Genomic DNA, 21,594 nt, shown 5'->3' with positions numbered 1-21,594 from the left:
GAAGAGAGCGAAAAACATACATTACATACAAAATAACACCAAAACTGAACAAAGAACTTTAAAACCTGGGGTGACAGCTGTAAGATAGAAGAACGGAAAGTAACTTTCAAATAATAAAGAAGAATAGATGTTAATGGTCCATGGAATTTGTGCTGATGAGTAAGATACGAAGATGAATGCTATCCTAAATTTGTGGGGCAACATCTGTTTAGCCACACCAACAAAGCCATGGATTTACCCCCCCAGTGCCTGTGATTGTGTTCTTTTTCCAAGCCCAATTACCTTTCCATTCCCCTACAAAACTGGGGGGGGGGGGACAAAAGAAAAAAGCACATCAGCAGGAAGACACCAGGGTTGTTTCAATGTGAACACAGTGGATGAGGTATGCTGATATTTTACAAGGTCGACAAAGGAAATGTCCTTTGCAACAATGGCAGCCGAGTGCAGAAAAGAGGAGGAGGGGCAGACCATGACAGATCACCAATAAGAGAATGGACAAGATTAGCTTAGCAAGGAAAAAGCCACCTTGGAAATCAACAGTCAGCAGAAAAAGCTATGGGAACTCAATATAGCTATTTTATTGGTTTTATTTATTTCCTTCAAGCTCCTGAAGAAATTAAGCATGCAATTTAATTATAAACATAACTGTCTGGGTTTTCAACTGCAGCTGAGAGACTATGTTTTCATAATTGTATTTTTATGAGTATGTACACTACTTAATGTCACCAACAAGCCTTTTCAATGAGTATTCAGACAACAGAGAAAAAATCTGCTTGTAATAAATTAAATAGAAAAAAAAAACATGTTGGTGGGGCATACTAATCTATCACTCTTACGATAATACCACTTAACAAAATGTATACACATACAATAGCTGACAATATACATGTTTTTTTCAAAAGCAAATTTCCATTGGTTTGCTTTGGACATTCTTTTTAATTAATGAGAGCATGACACTTTTATGTAACTTTTATTTGCTTACCATGTTTGAGACTGTTGGGAGAGCATGACTTTATTGTCTTTATCTATGTTCTCCATTGACAATACACACAAGCTTGATGTCAGGCCCTTAATAAACTCCCAAATGAACCCAGACATGGACATTATGAATAAAAAATATTCTGGAAATGTATTTCTTACATTATAGGGTCTGCTGGCATCTGCTTTAATGGCACCTTCTTCACATGAACATATTTTTTGCTAGAGGATAATAAATTGTCTATAGGAAGAACTTTGGGGGAAATATTCCTATATGTAATGCTTGGCATTTAATCTTTTTATGTTTGTTTCTTTATTTCGTTTTCTATTAATATTACACACAAAAAAGAACAGCATACTGTAGACGGGATTCGAACGTTAGTAAAGATCTAAATCAAGAACTGTATCCAAAAATGATTCTTTAATATTGTGAGAGCCCTGTTCCTTATTTTGGCTAATAACTTTAGAACAAAAGGATGTCTATCAAAAATTACAGAATCATCAGGATAAAAATAAACTTCATTAATTATCATGTACCCAAACTGCAACTTAAAGTAATTTTATCAAACAATGTATATCATGAATGTCTATGGTGTAAAATCATAAGTGATTCCAGAAAGTAACTGAAGGTTTATGACTTGTCTCAGCTATAAACTTTAAATTGGCTGAAAGCCCCAAATAAATGTGACAGGTGGCAGTTCAGACTATCGTTTCTGATTAATGGAAAACAATGGTTATTCCCAGAAGATACTCTATCAAGAACAGATGTATTAGAGAACCCTTCCCTGCCTGATTCCTCCATTTAGACGTATCCATAAGGATGCAGTGCAAATTTAATTGGCCTTTTTTTTTCTTTTTTAAAAACCGGATTTGTGAAACATATTGAGGAATGTTAAATAATTTCACGTTTGGGAAAACACCGCCTAAAATGATGAATGTTCACCCTCAAGGCCATCATCTGTTTGGTGTCTGTCCGAACTAGGAAGATCACTTTGTCAGCAGAGGACAAACCGTTAGGAGCCAGATTTCTTTATTTGCCATTTTGTAAGATCCAGTAAGAAGCTGCTTTTAGATTCTACCTCAACATACAGGGTGATACATACACATACAAGGACAAGGTGTCATTCCAAGACTCTCATGCTTTGTTCGAAATTCCATACTTCCCTACACTCAACCTGGCCGACTTGAGTATATAACTACATTCACGCTACTAAGTATGTTAATGAAGAACACTATGAATCCCCAGATAAACAAAACTGTCCAAGAGTTGAGTGTGAAATGATAAACACTTCTCAGCCTAAGTCACAATCTTGGCCATAGCAGAAAACGCAAAAGCTTCCAAGACTGTTAATGTTTTTAGAAATGGCGGCCAAGAAATTGACAGTTAGGACGGAGAACAAAGATAACACTGAAATGCAAGTGTCAGCAAAACAATTTCACATAAAACAGAGCATAAAATCCTTCGTTTTCAGTCAAATGAAAAAAGGCTGTCGCTGTTTTTAAAGTGATGTGTTATTCACGGTGAAACCTTGTGGCTGTCATTTCCTACAAGTGCACTGTAGCACCATTCTTATTCGGCTAACACTGCACTGCTGAAATTCACACATTATGCAGACTAATGGAAATATGCAGTTGGAAGACAGTATTTCACACGTCTGAGGTCTATAATGGAGGGAAATGTTCATGTTCATAAAGATATAGTTGAACACCTTCCTGGGACTGAATCGACAATATGCATAGTGTTGGCATTGAATCACCGAAAAGCCTCCTGATTTTGTTTTGCTCACTTTTCAAACTTTGGCAACATTTCACAATGATACTCAGAAAAGCTGTTGCAATTTGCCACACAATGAAGACTGGCAGTCTGTACAAATAACAAGGCACTTTTAATGAGATGGCTACAGGCAGAGACACGTTGTGAACGTGTTCCTACCACGCCACTGACCTGTCAAAAGTGCTGAATTTCATAGCATCATCCAGTTTTGTCTGAGCACCTGATGTGCCCTACTTTCGCTTACCTCTTGGCAGGAAGTTGGGTCACACCATGTGCCAATTAGGTAACGGGGGGGTACAGTAGTACTCTACTGCAGTGTAGACTTTTCCGCCAATATAAGAAAGTCAGTGCATATTACTGTGGGTCATCTGCCAGCCTTCTTATTCTTCTGTAATCTGATCTGTACTTTCCAACTGGTGCACACTTCAATGGATGCTATGATGAGTATAACATCCCCATTTCTTGTCTCACTGTTCAAAATCATCAAATGCTGTGAGTATTTAAAAAAAGGCAAATTATTCTACGTGGGTTTTTTTTTTCTCGACACAAGCTTTTCACAGAAAAAATATTAATACTGGTGTATGAATGTGTGTATGTGAATGGGTGACTGTGAGGCTTTGTAAAGCACTTTGGGCACCACAAAGATGTAGAAAGTGCTATATAAGTGCAGTCCTTTTACCATTTATCATTTTAATCTGTTCCAAGAATAAACATAATTGAAGTGAACATGGCAGCCAGCAATATCTAACCTTGCTGCATTAACATGTCCAGAACATTGACAAGTGCATGTTCATTGTTTGAATTGATAGTTTCCAAAAACTAAACAAGAATCATTTAAATTCATTTAGATCCATACATACATGAAATAGCATGCTGACATGTCAGATAGAAAAACAGCCTGTGACAGAAATGTTTGCAAATGTTGGCAAAACTGGGCATGTAGTTGTGCATTATTGCATGAGAATACTGTTGAAAATGAGAGCTTTATTGATAGAAAAAGAAATACTGTTGTTTAGATTAAGATTAGAATTTTGAACTTGCCTAACTTTTTATATATATAAGACTGACTTAATGGTAAAAGCAGCATTTCCTAAGGATTAAAAATACCGTATTTTTCGGACCATAAACTGCATTTAAAATCCTTTAATGTTCTCAAAAATCGACCGTGCGTCTTATAATCCGGTGCGCGTTATGTATTAATTATGGTTTTGCTTACTGACCTCGAACCGATTTTATCTGGTACACGGCGCTCAAAAATTGGTCAAAATGTTTAAGTACGACTTTGGTAATTTCGGAGCCGAACCGCTTGATGGATTGTCGGAGCGTTATGGCTACCGTATTCAGGAGCCTCGTGGAGTGATGAGTACCTGTCCTGCGCTTCAACATAATATTATGGTGTGTTTGTATAAGGACCACAAAATGGCATTTGTTAAGAGACATGCTCACGAAGCGGATTTCAAAGTCAAGGCTGTCACTCACACAGTAGAATAGAAATAGGGAATAGAGCAGCAGTGAAAGAATCCAACATTAATGAATCAACTGTACGGAAGTGGAGGAAGCAAGAAGATGACTTGCACCAAGTAATCTTCTGCGACTGCGATCTGAAACTCCATGCGCATCCATCTCACCCATACTGTCAAAACCCAAGTGAAGCAAACCAATTCGGAGCTTGCCATCACCCCAGGTGGTTTAGCCAAAGAACTCCAACTCCAAAGTTAAATTGCGAGCTGCGTGGGAGCGTTGGATGGCAGAAGGCGAACACACATTCACTAAGACAGGGAGGCAACGCCGGGCGAGTAAAAATAATAAAGTTTGACTTATCGGACTGTTCTGTTTTGCTTAATGCATCTTATAACCCGGTGCCCGTTATGTATGAAAATAGACCCGTTCATTGATGTTGTGCGATGTTGCACGTTATAATCAGGTATGATTTACGGTCCGAAAAATACGGTAAGACAATTCACAAAACTGTTACAAATATATAATAATAAATATATATATATATAAAAAAATGCTTCAAGTCAAGACATCTGTCATGAGAGGTAATTGGGTTCATTAAACATCTCACCCTAAGTTTCCAATTACAGACCTCAATAATTAATGGCACTTGAAATTAAATGTATTTTCTCATCAGCCATTAATTAAACATGGTCCTGGTTCTTGATTGGAAATTCCGATCGACCTTAGGGCGACGTCTCTGACATGTTTACTGTGTTGCATCGTGAGATGGTAGAAGTTTTGCAGGGCATAATTACACAGTCTGATTAAGCACTATCAGGATGATGGGGCTGTGTGACTTTTGGCCAAGTTGAATGCAGTAAACGAAAGACATACACCCTATGAACCCTGTTATTGATTTCAAATTGCTGGATAGATAATTCTTAGATTTAGGTTTGGATAATTATAGATAATTAAAAGAAGGAATGATAGCTTCTGTGATGATTACAGTATAATGCATATCCATAAGAAATGTCCTCATTTAGCTCACTGATGAAGACCACAGACAATATCTGGCAGCTCATTCGTGGACTTAATGCTTATACACTGCCGTGTTCTCACCATTACTTTTTCTGTGCAAAACAGAATTGCACTTACAGCAATTCTTTAATATTAAGACAATAATGATAATATTTAAGATTATATCCTTGGAACTGCCTGCCAATCAACATAACAATAATTTTGAAAAATATCTAAATCCATACCTTATAAATACATACAGCATTACCCATCACAGCATTATTTCAATGATCATGTGGTTTAACCAACCATACGCAACAAAAACTCTGTCAATAGACTTCAAATGGCCCACATGTCCAAAAACTGCTCCGAGGCTATGCTTTACTTAGTTTCATTTATTCTCTGAAAATACTAGCCTCTCCGGTTTCTGTTGCAGGTATCTTAGGTCGTTTTCACACCTGACCAAGTGGACGGTTCAATCGGGGAGCTTGAAAGTCGCAACATTGTTGCATTTATCACTTGCTTCGGTTTTGCTTTCACACTGTGATTTTTAAAGCGCAGCAAATTTTCTGAGCAGCACCTGCCCAAAAGAAGCAGACTATCCGAGGAAACGAACTCTGGTCCATTTAAAGCGGACCAAACAGTTCTGGTGTGAAAGTGAACTTACTGTCTTGATTGTATGCCACACCCTGATTGTTAGATTCTCTCTTATTATCCTCTCCTCTCCCGTGTTTGGAGCATGTGTCTCTCACTGTGTACGAGTTTGTGTTTTTCTCTTTAATGGGCATTTATTTCTTGTGTGCTACTCAACAGATATTTATTTGCTACTTTCCGGTCCGTTTATGAGCATAACCCTTACTCCCCACCCATCCACCTGCTGTGTTCAAAATGTGAACACAACACTTGTGTCCTTTTAATCTATTCTTGATCTGGCTTCTTTACAAAAGCAAGACATGGAGGGCCTGTCCATGTAGGCTTTCCATATTCAATCCCGTCTATGAATGTCAGTGTTATTTTGAGCAATGGGCATGGGCCAGGAGTCAATCTATGCGTCATATAATTATACTCATGCAAGGCACAGAATGTAGATTCAACACTGTTAACTCAGGATATAGAAGTGACTCAACAGGGCATGGACTCCTCTGAAGTTTGTGTTGACACGTGGATTGATAAATGGGGTACCCTGGTGTGTAGCCGTCTCAGAGGTTACTCACCAATGAAGTAGGCCAACAGGAGCAGGAGTGTTACTGAGATAAGGATGGCACTGAGAGCAGCACATTTCCAGTTGCAGTGCTTGTATGGTTTCTTCAGGCTGAAGGCAGGTCGGGAGAAGGTGTTCCGGGGAAGAGGGCGTGGAGGAGGCGAGTACACTGTGCTGGAAGTCAGAGGGTATCCTGGTGATGTTGTACAATACATTGGTGATGTTCCACCTGGTTTGAACAGGAAGTGCCTGGGAAAAACACATTTTCCTATTGGCCTCAACAGAAATACAAATTTGTCAGGGACATCTATCATATTAGTGCAGAGGGTTATTGCCTATCCAAGTGCACTTCCTTCCACTGATAAATAATCCTCTTTCAAAGCACATTCAATACCATTACCGTAGTCAGTTGTCTACTAGATTTGTGACTATAGGCTACTAAAGCATATTGGGTTGTGCTCAGATGAAAATGTGAATCAATATCAAATCTAATGTACACAAGTGACCACAGCTGGCTCATTTATGTATTCCCACCAGCATGGAGAAGAGCAATTCCTAGTAACTGTCAAGGCTGTTCGCTAAAAAAGATATGGTATATAAGGCTGTAGCATAGGCTAGAGCTGATTTATTTGTCCATGAACAAACATGGCTGGCTATCTCTGAAAACACATGTAGTGCTGCATGTCCAAGAGCCTTATGACGAGCCCATCAGAGTCAGCGGCAGCAGCTCGGTTGTCGAGGCTGTTTTTAGCGACAAGGTTACAAGAAGCTCCTAAGTGACAGTGACATGGATGTGATTGAATGTCACAGTACAATGTATGATGTGGGAAGTCACTGAGGACATCATTTATTTATAAACATCAGGACCAATCTCTGGCATATCCTACTGTAGAAATAGGATATAGCACATGCTACTGTATTTCATAAAGCATAAAGTCACATTTAACATAAGTGAAAAGCAATACAATCCAAAAACGCTACTTGAAAATTGTTAGTTGCATTCGACAAGAAAGAGACAGACAATGTTGAAGCAGTGCAGGAAACACACATTGATGATTGACAGCATTTCAAAACAGAATATGTTCAATGAGAAAACAGCGCAGCCATCACTCTTGTTTCTGTGGCAAAGCAGATTGTGACAGTAGTATGAGCCAGATAGCAAACATGCAACATACCCGTCATTGTATGAGGCATCGTGGCCTGCTGATGCCAGAATGTCCATCTCAATGAAGTTGTCCTGTAAAGTCTCTAGGAATGCCTGCTTTGCTATGTTTCTACACACAGGTGGAAAAATGGATGTGAAGCTTGTGTGAGATGTCCGTGCAAGGAACACAGAAATGCCAACCCACTATGTGATCAACCAAACAACGTCAACAACAACTGACAAATGAAGACTGATGGTGTGGGACAAAGAAACCAAGGCCCTTATGGAACTACGTCTACAAAAGTGTGAGACAAATAACATCAACCTCTTTTACTTCCCTCATTTGGACACTGGCATACCTTGTTTTGTACGAGCCCTGCCCTTCTCTGCAAGCGTCTTGTTCCTCTCTGATAAACATTAGAGTATTTTGGCTCCTTTAAGGTTGTGGTTGGAAGAAAACAATGCATCACTTACAAATAAAAAAAACCTTAAGTCTTAAGGTTTGTAAAACATATTTCAGAGAAGTTTTTTATAATCTTTATTTCAAATTTAATTGCAATGGAACTTGAGAGTAAAGTTTCATAATTTTAATGATGGATGGCATCTGTCAGTATAATTGCTTCTTTTTTTGTCTCTATTTACATCTTGTAAAAAAAAAAAGAATTCCATTTTAGCTAATGCTCTACATTTTCCACGTGCATGCGTCTCATTCTTATGATTCATTCTTAATGGCAAGCGATCCATTCCATAAGAAAATACTCTAGTACTGTGAAAAAAGGACTGTCCACATGCATCGGGCAGGATAAATATAATTAATTGATACAAGAGAAAAGCAGTGTTTTAGATCCTTGATCTGTACATGGCCTTACAAGTTTAGGCTTTAAAGAATAAAACTTTTAATGAAGAGCAAGATATATAATCTGGTGAGGCTGAACAGGGCCAACCGACTCCTGGCATCTCTCCAGTGGCAGAGCAGGATAAGACCTCCCAGTATAGAATTTATCAGGCTCATTACATTTTATAACAGTGAAAAGAGACCACCATTGTAATAGTATTAACTAAGTAAAGGTGAACTATGACTATTATTACAATATTTTTTTTGTCTGTGAAGATAAAACAAATTGTTTAATTACTGGAATTTGTGAAGGAATTGGGTGATAAAAGCGTTATATTTCCTTTAAGCAGCAGTCTTGCCTGTTGCATCGCTTCTCAAGACCTGTTTTCTGCTCCACAGGGAATACCTGATCAGGTAATCCATAGCCATTAACTGTCCTCACACCAGATCAGACTGAGACTCATTTTTCTGTTGACTGAACTATTTCATAATAACTGAATGAATTTGACAGCGATTCCAGTTAAAGTTTGCTCCTTTAGCCATGGCGATTTAGTGATCAGCTATTTTCCTGTCATCAGTCATCATTTATGGCAGCAATTTTCCTATATGCGCTAAAGACATGCGTGTGATATAAAATGTGTATTGGGTCGCTTTACATATGATACAGGGGGTTGTCGACTTACGACCTATGCAACAGTTCTACTTTACGACTGCACTGGTCTGTTGATTTCTTGTCTGTTTAAGATGTGATTTTACAACACACTGGAAAGCAAACGAGCGAATCGAGTGTACGACAGTTTCTGCGGTCTCACCAATGATGTCTACCGAGAGGAAATTGTCTCTTTCTCCTCCTCATTTACAGACGTGACGCAGCATAATATACTTGTGGTAATTTACATGGCCCGGTTTACGACGAAACCCTCAGAACGAATTGATCATAAGTCCACTTGGTCGTAAGTCGACGATCCCCTGTATTTATTTTTAATTGTGGCCGGGTCACACGAGATGTGGGGCTTTGTGAGTGAGTTTGTTTCACTGCTGGCAGAGTGATGTGAGTATTACAACCTTTTAGATCATTTGCACCTCTCTTGATTTGTCAGCCTTACAGTAAGACCAAGCCAAAAAACAGCATCAGGTATTCCCTTTGCTGAAGAAAAAAAAAACAACACTTGACAGACATATTCATACAAGGGTCTCCTATCGCAAAATGTACTCCAGAACTGATTACAAATTAATGAAATAAATAAGACTCGGGACTGAAGTGGAGGAGTGATGAAGGCTTCTTACGAGAAACTGGATGTAAATTTGTAGCTTCCTAAGTGATTACTCTTTTGTCTAAATTCAATAGATTCCCCTGTTAGGAATTCTAACATTAGATGAGGAAACAAAAACAGTGCTTTTCCCTTTTTCCACAAAATCATACAATCACAAATGTCAGCCTATGTGGGCTCTGGCCTATATAATCTCAAATGTATGCCTTTGCTCTTAACCTTGTAATGATTTAATATGGAGCAGAAAAGTTGTTTTCAGTGGCACAAGCTCAAAATCTTTATCATAGATGCAGCATCCTCATTGTCAGAGAGGCTATTTGCACAGTACCTTGTTTCCAGGGGGATGTTGCTGTTGAGCAGCCAGTTGTCCTGCACGCTCCCAGAGTCTTGGCCACTGGCTGGGCCCTCTGGGGGGACGGAGCTGTCTGTGGGTGCAGGACTTGGGTTACTACGTGGTGTATAGTTGCCTCTATTCAAGGAGTTAATGGAGGCCGTATGGTGCTGATGGTTTGGTGAGTGGGAGTGGGAGAGAGGCAGTGGAGGCGTCTTCAGCCGCGAGTGGTTTTGAAAGGCTCCATCTAAAAGCAAAAGAAGTGAGAAATAAAACACATGAGAAACAAGCACTTCTGAAAAATAGCTGCCATTTCGGCCAGGTTTCGCAAATACTCTTATGTACAAATGTACACATCCCGAACTGTTTACATGTAAAAAAAAAACAAAACTGCAAGTCAATCAGAGCATTAAATAAATACTATTACTGGTATCTACAATGTACATTTTCAGAATTTACATTTACATTTAAATATCTCTGAGATCTGATGCCTTACTGGTTCATAAGCTAAAAATAGCAGCACATTTAATTTTGAGTATTCTGTGAATCGTCCTCTTATGGGATTATTTTATACTGTATGATACAAAAGCACCAAGCATGCTGGTGGCACTGATGACATCACCATAACACACACAACAACAGACCAAAAGGATTGATTGATTTAGGAATCAACCTTTAAAAAAAAAGATTAATTCATTTAATTAATTTCCACATGTGCTCAGACATTCATCAATCAATATACTCCTAGCTTTACACAGAGAAAAAGAGTGTTGTAGCAGTGAGACTTCATTATTCACAGATATGCACAATGCAAAATTGCCAACTTGTGACAAATCGAGCCGGACATAGACACACAGAGAACTTCTTTCGACGAGTCAGCTCTTTAATGAATTCAATACTAAGGTAGTCACAAATTTAACAATTCTGTATGTTTCACTCGGGGACATGCAGAAGACAACACTCATTTTGACCTTAAGACTTCATAATTAAATCAGATCACTGCAACAATTGGCGCATATTCTATAAGATGAACCAATAAAAAAAATCATTCTTCTTCATTTGTGAGAAAGTGCTCCATCGTGCATGTGCAGACACATCAATCCATACTGAGCACACTTTTGCACATTGGTGTCCTCATATTTATTTGAGCCACAAACAGAACTGCACCACGGTCCCAATGAACGATACACTGGTGTGAGGTAAAACCACCCCTTGTTTGATGACGGCCCTGCTGATTAGTAATGCACCTGATCCCCAAAGTCATTAATAAGACTATGTAAATTCAATGCAGGGACAAAACAGATATACGCAGTAAAATGTATCACAAGGACAAATGCGTTCCTGCTCTGGAATGGATTTGGTGCTCAGTAAACAAATACTTCCTAAGATAATCAAGCAAATGTGAAGCTTTAAGTGATTTCTTTTTCTAACACGTGACACAAACTTGAATATATTTTATGAGTCATACTACTGCCCCAAGATTTAGCACAAATATGAATAGAGTTCTGTTAATTTTATCACCGTTGACCATTTCAGCTATTATTAATGGATGTCCCAGGCCCCTGTGTGGGTCCATCAGTACTCCTCAGTATTCGCCTTAGACCCAAACACTTGCATGGCATGCATTTTTTATTTATTTTGTCTATTTGGGGTGATTTGGACCTGATGAGTGTAAAAACAATTAATTATATTTTATCATAATGTTGTTTCTGAGAAAACTGATGTGCAAATCTCTTTAATTTGGTGCCTGAACAGTATTGTGGTCTTCTAGACAACAAAACAATGTTGCTGAACCATCTATGTCTATGTATTTGCATGAAATGTATAATAGAGCATATGCTACAAAAACAAAACAGCAAAAGCATCACTTATATATATATAGTACTTGTCCACAGCCTTTCATCAATCAGGTGGATACTGACTGTTCTTTTTTTTTACTGAACCGTAAGATGAGGAACAAGACATTTAAAAAGACAGAGAACCACGACCCCCACAGATGTGGTGATTCAGCAACAATTATTCACTACTAGAGAAAAACAAATGTTTTTTCTATAGACCTGCTTTGCACAACAAATTGAAAAGAGAAGGAGAATCATTTGTTATCAGAGAGACAAAGAAGTAGGACTTTACTACAAGAGCCAAATGTTCGAAGGGCATTCAAAACAGAGACTGAAAGACACCCGTTCTGTCTGGGAATGTGGGTTTTTCATTTTTCTTTCTAGCAGATTGGTGAAGGCCACTCAACACTATTCAGAGAAGTAATTAAGGCAAATCCACTTCATTAGCTCAGATCTCACCATCCTCCCTCGAGACAACAGCAATGTCTGATAGTAAAGATAGAATTACGCTATAATTACAGGGACAAAAATGTGTAACTTGTGTTAATATTTAAAACTAGGTAACAAATTAGAGGGAAAAAAGTAATATTTTTGAGTATGAAAATTTGAACGTTTATAATTAATACAACATTTAATTTAATGAAGAAAATACAATAAAAAAATATGCATTCTATAAAGCTTTTATAAAATTGTAGCTTTAAGGTAGATTCCTGTTTTCTAAACATTAGTTTAACTACAAATGTGTGATGATTAACGATACAAATAAGTGTTATTCCTGCAAAACTCAGTTAGTCATTAGACTATTACAGCAGTTGCGTATGTCAATAGACAGGTAGCTACCAGATAGTGAGTAGCACCTATTTGAATTGGAAACTGTTTTTTGAACACATTTGAGACAAAGGTTACTGCCAATTAGTTAATTTAGCTTTCAATTCATAAACATTTAGTAAGTTGCGACATGTTGCTACAGGATACTCCATTGAATATCTAATACCGACATACCACACACTGGCATCTGTTCCAGTTACATGTGGAAGAACATTGAGCTTTGGCTTAATTTACCACTCTGTGTTTTGTCCAGGGAGACTCTGTTTCTGAAAAAGGACAGTAAATAAAATCCACAAATTAATCACAACACCTGACAAAATAAAGAGATATGACTTGCCCTATAGACACCTGATCAGTGCAGTGAGGTGTGAGCCATTCAATACAGAATTAATCCAAAGCTATCCAGCACTTCAATAAATCATGAATGCTTGCTTACTGCCACAGCCCCTACGGCCAATCACAGCAGCACAATTTCCTGTTGAGTAGCATTTGTCTATAAAAATACAAATAGAATTGATCATGAAGCCAGTGAAGCTTCAATCGCCTGGCTCCCTAAAGCTGGCTCTCTCTGCTGCCATCGCTGTTTCCTATACCATTAGAAAAGTCTGAAGGGAAGAGCCATTTGGGAATACTCGCTGTCTTTCCTGGACTCATTTCAGAGGTAACCGGTACCACAAACAACACATGGTGGATATAACGCTCAGTTCTCCACTGGGTCTCTCGGTGGGAGTAAGGGGGGCAAAAGATCTGCTGGAACCCAAACATAAGCTTATTATTACTAACCAGAGGAGGGCAATGCTGTTATTGTTTCAGTACACAACATCCTCCCTCCAGCTTTTAAATATACATCAAATGAGGTATGTAAATATAAAAACATGTTTCAATAAAAAACAAAACTGTAACTCAAGCATTAAAGGAGTAAACTTAAACATAAGAACTAGTTTGCAACATTTGCTATAAACTCTGTCTGCATCGCATAAGCTGCAAAATTTGTACATATATCTGAATGCATTGTCCCTGCCAAATAAATAAATACATTTCCGTCATTCTTTGAACCGCCGTAGTTCTGTTCTGTATGTCACCCTGCTGCATATCAATCAACAGGTCGAGCATTTTGTTAGACAGCACAGATGGTCCACAATTATCACTGAATGAAAGCAATGCATCTCAATTTATGTCAATGAAAAGAAGATACATAGGTATAAAAAATACATTGCCCACAGTGTCTGCACTGTCAAACAGCATGTTGAATAGAACTGGACAAATTGTCTGCTGGCTTCAGATCATTGATGACTCGACGTCACAAGAAAACGATTTCTTTTGATATGTTAACTCAAAACTGAATTTTCAGTTCTTCAGACAAACACGGGACGAGATAGAGGTTTATTCCTCGTGGTGTCGAGGGATTAAATGGAACAACTACATGTCTGCCATCTTTGCGGTAATAGAGGGATGATTATAGAGCAGTTCACATGAAGACTTGGAATTAACGAACAAAAGCCTTCTTACCAGCTCGGGATTCCTGCTTGGTCAGCTGCAGTGGCGGTTGTGTGCTGTCCGTTTCCCCAGGGAACCCAGCTGCATTAAAGCCAACCCTGGCTGACCACATGCTGCTTTGCATTAAAAGATGCTAATACTAGGAAGGCTGCAGTGTGTCAGAACTCGCAGCTCAGCATGGCAGTGGACTCCCACTGGCAGTCTCCCCAGGAAGAAGACCCTCGGAGAAAGCCGAGGTTCCACAGCGAAACACATGCTTCACAAAATGACTGCAGGCTTCTGCGAGGAGCCTCGTCAGCCGCACAGAAACCCTGGCTCAATGTTCCTCTAAAGGAAAACAGGATCCTGGAAAAAAAGAATAAACATTGCAGCCTTGAAGGCTACTAATGCGAATAATGATATGCTGAGAGCATTAACTTGTTTAAAATCCAGGGCAACATTTTAAGTCCTGCATGTGGGCTCAAAGATGCCCTCGAGCAAATGTAATCTGAAGTGATAAAAAGCCACCTGTTTTCCAGTGCAACAGACACACTGGAGCCAATTATTTTAAGCACATATCATTTCCTGTGTGTGTTTAAAGAGTAAAATAAATTCAACTTTCCGACACCAACAAGTCAATTCAAAATTAGAATGTACCTGATTTGATATTCCAATTTTTTTATTTTACCAAGGTGGTTTTTAAATGACCATTTTGCTAATGTTAATTCTCCTAAAAACCTGAGATGCATACTTAATTCCAGATTACATTAGGCAACATGAAGTATGTTTTTTTAATCAGACTTTCAACCTCTGTAGAACTAAAGAAGAAAAAACAGGAATTAATTTGCCTTAAATTTGAATTGCTTACATTATGCATATTTTCTGTGTAGGTGTGACGATATCTCAGCAGCATATGTCAGTCTCGACACAAAGTATTTGACTTAGTCTAAGATGATGTAGCTGAAAGAAGTGGTGTCATTACACATAGTTTTTTTCATTCCCCGCGATAGTTAAATTACCCTGGAATAACAAAACAAATTAGAGCTATATATTAATTTATCAATTGTATTTAATATGTATGATATTAATATATAAATCATTAAAGTAAAGCAGCTGCTGGAAAGAATAGTTAAGACAATTGTGTTACTCATTGAAAATATATTTTAAATTAAATTATGCAAGATTTCAGTAAATAAAATCTGCAAAGTTATAAAATTATTGGACGCAAAGTGAAAAAGGTGCGTGAAGGCATGGAGCAATCCCACCAGGTAAAGGTAAAAAAAATACTGAAAGTGGTTTTCTGTTATCAAGAGAACTGGCTTTTGTAACTGAGTTATACATATGAGGAATTCTTCTATGCTTTCTGATCAGGCAGTTTGGAATTTGTGACAAACATTTTGACCTTATTCAATGCTTTCAACAGTTAACTTGGAAGATTGAGCGATAACTTAGCCATTTTATAATATGTGTTGTGTCTGATACCTGTGGGATAAGCACATAGCTGCTGCGACTGAAAGGTATCATATGCTCTATGTGTATCATAGAATAGCATATTCAGCATACACGTTTAGGACTTATGAGAAATACACAACATGAATTGCTGAGTCTAAATGACGACATATTATATTTTTTATTGGAAGAGGAATAAAATATAGAACATTTAACCAACTTTCATCATATTATCCATGATGGCATAAAGCCCCCCCAAGAGCTCAATAATGAAACCACAAGAGTCAATTTCATCCAGACCATCCAAACTAGGTTCTCTCCCACACAAAACTTCATAAGTCGCCATAGAGACATTTTCAGTGTTCAGCCTGCCACATGCTCTCGCTTTGCCAATGCACTATAGATGTTTTCGAGTCACAAAATTTCTGTCAATTGTCTGCATGTTTGCAGTTTGAACCCAAACCTCATTTTACCAGACTGTATCAGTGTTAAGAGAACCGTGCCAGACCCTGAAAGTTTTTTAAAAAAACTGACCAGCTGACATTTATTGATGAGAAACTACACTTACCAGTTTTAAAACATAAAAATGACTCATCTTGAACTCTTATTAAAATAAAATACAACTTCAGTATGGCTTTCATGGGGACAGCAGAGCTTTAGATGCAACTTCTCATTGTCATTCCTTACTTTGCGGTGATATGATGATGATGATGATGATGATAATGATAAGGAGGAAGATAAAATTGCACTATAAAGTATCTATCTGTATTTCTTACTTCCTATTGCAGGTGTGCTGATTGCATGTAGTCAGTAATATGTGAGACGTCTATAGAAGGCTTGTAGGTGGTTACTCCCACCAGCATGCGTTGGAACTGGAGAAACATCTGTGACACATATTTCACCAAAATCATCCATCTCTTTGAGTGAGACGCCAAACTTTGCTGACCTTGCCTCATCAAATTCTGTGTATTTCCTGAGGCTACATATCGACTGAAATGTTCAACGTGCTCTCATGGTGCTGGGGGTTAAAGCAACATATTCTTACCCGTAACCATCTGCCTGAACTTAACACAATATATTCAGAGGAAGGGGAAGGGTAGCCTCCAGAAAGCAACAGTAGTTTCAAAACAAACTCACCATCAGCAGCTGCAGTGGCAGGGGCATACAGGTTTCCTGAGCCAGTTTCAACTAAGAATGAATTGGGGCCAAACTCATCGTCAGAGTCAGAGTCCTGGGCTGGTTGAGCCGCACAGTTACCTAGCAACCCTCCCTGCCTGTCATTGGTTGCAATGGAAGGGGGAGGGTATGGGAGATGCTCAACCGTAGTGGAGGAGGCGGATGAACAATGCAGCGGAGGACCTGTGGACCACAAACAGAGACAACACATGGGTGGGGGGGATGAAACACACCCACATCAGAACACAGCAAATATGCAAACACACCCACACACCCACAAAACAAACAAGCAAGACTTTGACACTTCAAACACAAACAGGGACACATCTGCCTTTGCCTCTGCCACCTCAACCCAGTTAGAACAACACAAAAACCTCAAATGACTTTGACAGAGAACAGTAAGGACCTGGCGCTGGTTCAAAGAAAAAAAGCACCAACCACATTACACATTGTGAGGCCGTTAAATCTGTTATAGATTACAATGCAATATACAAGTTGCTCATATCTGCTCCTGTGCAAACAATGACTCCTACCAGCAAAGACCTGAGTCCAATCAGCGAACCGATCCTTTATGTTTTGTCTGTACTTGTTGTCCATCTCTGCACTTCTACAATTATTAGGGCTTTGTTTCTCCACTCAACGTTGTTATTTTAGCGAAACACAACCTTCTTACGAGCAAAGATCCTACGATTTCATCTTTCAAGGCTTATTGGCTACAGTTGGACCTTCAATTCTCCGGATCTCTGATTACTGTGTGATTAACTTTTGACGCAGCACTGAGGGACGCTGAAAAAGGGCTACTTAAGTAAGACAACCACGGCGAACACAGACACCGTTTGGTGCTCTCCCTATTTTCCATCAGTCTTGATTTCGAAATCCTGCTGACTCCACCATCATCCATCAGGCAAGATAAATTTCCTCTCAATCTTTAACGATCCCTGAAGAGTATTAAAATATGACTCACTGGCTCGCATCTAATTAGGGAACAATTAGTGATACTAACATAGCCACATTCCTATACAAGCAAATGTCCACTGTCCCTGAAAGTCAATGCTCGCGGTGTAACAGATACGAGACACTTCATTTCTCTCTTCCTTCTCTAATGCTAGTGCAGGTGATGGGTGCAGAGGCACAGCGGCCATGCTGTGGGTTAATGGCTGTGAAACTGTTGTGCTTGAATCTACAGCAGCGTGCAGATGAGAGAAGAAGAAACAGAGCTGCTGAAAAGACCATGATTAAGTCACCTCCCAGAATCCCCATGAGTTTATGAGAGTCTCCTATTGTTGATTAAAAAAAGTTTATAAAATACTTTCCTTTGCATTTTGAAAATTCTGTTACTCTGTGGAAAATGTCCTTGTGCACAAAAATCTATAAAAATAATTGAAAACACTGGACTGTGCCTGTCAACAGTGTTACTTTTTAAAATCGACACCAGAGAAGGCGGTGGGGTAAAGTTACACTGGATGAGGGTTAATAAAGGCAGAGTCTGCAGCACAAGTGAAACCAGATAGCCCACCATTGTTTTTGTTGTTTTTCTGCCCATAGGATGCAACCTACGCTGTAAACATGAAATCTGTGCACAAACTGGTGCCGTGTCATCACAGCAAGTTTACAAGGTAACAGCAATGGTCAAATTTACAAAAGATTACAGCTTTCAGATGTTTGCATTTTTCCCCAAAACTCTACCCTTCAATCCATTTCCATGTAGACGAGACAACCTCAACTTGCCATGTCGGCGAATAGAAAAAAACGCAACATATCTTCAGTATTTGATATCCTGTAAATGATACACGAGACACTATAGGCATACTAAAAACAATACTGAGCAGAACTCATAAAGTAAAGATTAACATATTTTAAATGAAAGACAAAATTGAGCAGAAACATTTTCTAGGATAGAAACAATAAAGAGACGAGCTATTAAGCTATAACATAAATAAGGTCAAGGCAATCATGCTTAGCAGTGCGGAGACGTTTTGTTTATTTCTATGTCAAATGCACCTCAAGTCACAGACGAGGTCTCTGCAGATAAGAAGCGATAGTTCGAAATGGCAAAGTTTGTCTAGCTGCCAAAGTTGATAGCCTTTACCGTTGCTGACTATATTACTGCAGCAAAGGGGGACCTTTACTCTGGTGTTTTTGTATCATGAGCTATTGCTTAAGTCCTTCAGGCAGTGCCAATTAGTGTCTGTTTAGCTGACTGCAAACAGACCAGCGCTAAATTAAAGGTCCTAAATAAGTCCTTATGAACCCAATTAAAAGACCGGATAGTTCGTTAAACAAGTGCATATGATCAGTAGGTAAGGATACCTCCTAACTCTACAGCAGTATACAAACATGCTAAAAAATTGCTCCACTGCCTTTTTCTTCTTCTTTGTCTTTATTATTTACTGAGATCCCTGGGAATTTCCACAAAGGTCTTGTGACCCTTTCATGACTTTATTTTAAATTCACCCATGTATGAAATCCACCAGCTTGCATCACTAGAATGCTGAAAATAGTTCGTTATACACTAGTAAAACATTCTTATCCTCTATAGTCTGACAAACAGTTCTCTGCTTCTGGATGTGGTTTTTTATTGACCACTGAGGCCATGTACACACGTAGCCGGGGTATCTCCAAAAACAAAGATATTTGTCTACGGTTTGGCCGATCATCCACACAAAACTTTCACTAAAAACTAAGGTTTTTGAAAACTCCGGCCGAAGTGAAGATTTTTGAAAACATTTACAAATGAACTGTGAAGAAAAATAATCACTTCAGCGGCAGACCTTCAATAGCAAGTGATGCCATGTAGCATACAAAGCATACAGGACACAGAGGACTGACTCAGAGTCTCAGCAGAAAATGCGTCATCGCCACACTGCGACTCTGGTAGATTGTATTTAATCCTGTGCTGCAGGGTAAATGTAGCTAAAGTTCCCTTATTTTCATTTTCATTTAGTATTAATGCTAAATTCACTTCAATATTCAATATTCTGCAATCAAGTCAGGACAACCAGGAGGAAAAGAAATTGCAACACCATGTGTTATAACATTTGTACATGGGTGAATTTGGCAGATCAGTAAAATGTTGCATAATGTCCCACTTTTGTCATCCAATGTAAGTGGAGTGTGATTTATTTCAAGCTGTTACAGCATGTTTAAAAGCTTTGTCATTTTTTATTTATTTTTTGCTGTCATTCCTTTTTGATTTTGTGCTTACTATAGCCATCAGCACCATTTATTCAGAACCTTGAAGTTTGTTTAATTTTAAAATGTTAAAAGCTTATAGAAATTCTAACTATTACTTATTTTATGTAGTGGCCACATGTCTTTCTTTGTGTGGACTTTTGTTTATCATATTATTGGCAAACTATAGCATTACAATTTCAGTTTGAAATAATCACAACATGTTGTGCAGTGCAGAGTCTCCTTGCTCGGACCAAGTCAACAGCCCAGTATGCTTAGCTCATGCAGCGGCTCATTTGCATTTCCATGTTGGTGAACGTGCACCACTGAATTCTCATGAAAATCCCAAATACAATTACACTACAATTACACTACTAGGATTTGCTCCTGTTATACAGTCTTCAATCAGCTGTCATCCACTTGCAATGATTTAAAAGGAAAACAAAATATTATGGAAGGAACGCTAGAAAGGCATTCTTCAAATTAATGTCTGATGTCGCCGTCTGTCAGCCACAACAGCTTTAATGTATGAAGACCTTCCCTTTCAGACAATTAACTCTCTTTGAAGTAAATTGAAAGCAACAGATGCATAATTATGCCAGGTCCACTGGTGACATTGATTACATATAAATTCCAGTTTATTGCGAAATCAAGAAACTCATTTTTGCATTATTGCGTATATGAAACTTGTCAGGTATATCTCAGCATACTTGACAGAATCAATATTGGCGACTGGAACATCCTCAAGGCCTTGCTGTATATGCATAACTACAGTAATTGTTATTGATGATGACTATGTTATTGATATCCTGGAGTTACGGCTTGGGTAAAATGTGTTTTCATGTTGCTCACTAGAGCATGAAGTAATAGTATCTAATTCAAACAATTACAATGAAGAGTGCATTGAAACTGACTTAAATTAATCAATGAAGTCATAATTATATCAAATCTATTATACAAATAATGAGTGTAAATACACACTAGAAAAGCACTTGGCCAAGGCAATTTTTAACTGATTCTTGAATCCCTAAATTAGGTTTTCAATGTTAAAATGTAAAAACATTTCCTAACCTCATTCTGGATCAGATCCAGAAGACATTTTCCATGATAGTGCATAGAGGACCCCTTTATGACTGATTTTTGGTGGGTGAATTAAATGCATATTTTACAAGATATTATTTTTTTAAAACCTCAATTATAAGTAAATGGGAAAATCCAGATTTTTTTTTGTATCCAGATGGGTATTCGGATTGCTCTCAAGATCCATCAAGCAGTTTTCCCATCCAAGAGGCAGACAAACAGACAAACGCTGTCAAAAACGGAACCTCCTCAGCAGAGGTAATAATGGTCTATTACATGAGTTATAGTTGCCTGTAAGTTACTTTTTGACCCCTAACGTTATCCTTTTGCTTACCTCTAGTGACCATGGGTATAGAAATGTACAAATCAAGTTTAAGTTATCCATGAAATGTTGTGTAAAAGCCTCTGAAACCAGGAAAAGAGGTTTGATGGCCTTTTTGAAAAAATAATTCTTCTTTCATGCTGGCAGCATTTGAGCGCTGCCACGGCAGATTAAATGTGCTGACTGCAGCACTATTCTTGGGTTGGAGTGAATTTCAAAGATTGGAAATGCGATGTTAAGCCTTCCTTTGTATCACTGACAGT

The 21,594-nt window shown here is 38.4% G+C and overlaps 1 protein-coding gene across 1 annotated transcript in view; it reads right to left on the bottom strand.

The window, feature by feature from the left end:
• Positions 1–21,594, bottom strand: part of tenm4 (teneurin transmembrane protein 4) — a 96,102-nt gene that overhangs the window by 61,361 nt on the left and 13,147 nt on the right. The window contains exons 3-6 of the mRNA XM_068745576.1: positions 16,720–16,941; positions 9,989–10,238; positions 7,586–7,684; positions 6,424–6,659 (exon numbers count right to left, since the gene is read on the bottom strand). Coding sequence (XP_068601677.1) covers positions 6,424–6,659; positions 7,586–7,684; positions 9,989–10,238; positions 16,720–16,941 — 807 coding nt within the window. The remainder of the gene's footprint in view (positions 1–6,423; positions 6,660–7,585; positions 7,685–9,988; positions 10,239–16,719; positions 16,942–21,594) is intronic.

This window comes from Brachionichthys hirsutus, chromosome 11 (assembly GCF_040956055.1).
Source record: "Brachionichthys hirsutus isolate HB-005 chromosome 11, CSIRO-AGI_Bhir_v1, whole genome shotgun sequence".
Taxonomy (NCBI): Eukaryota; Metazoa; Chordata; class Actinopteri; order Lophiiformes; family Brachionichthyidae; genus Brachionichthys; species Brachionichthys hirsutus.
The sequence above is the reverse complement of the archived record's forward strand: the minus strand, read 5'-3'. Positions and strand labels throughout refer to the sequence as shown.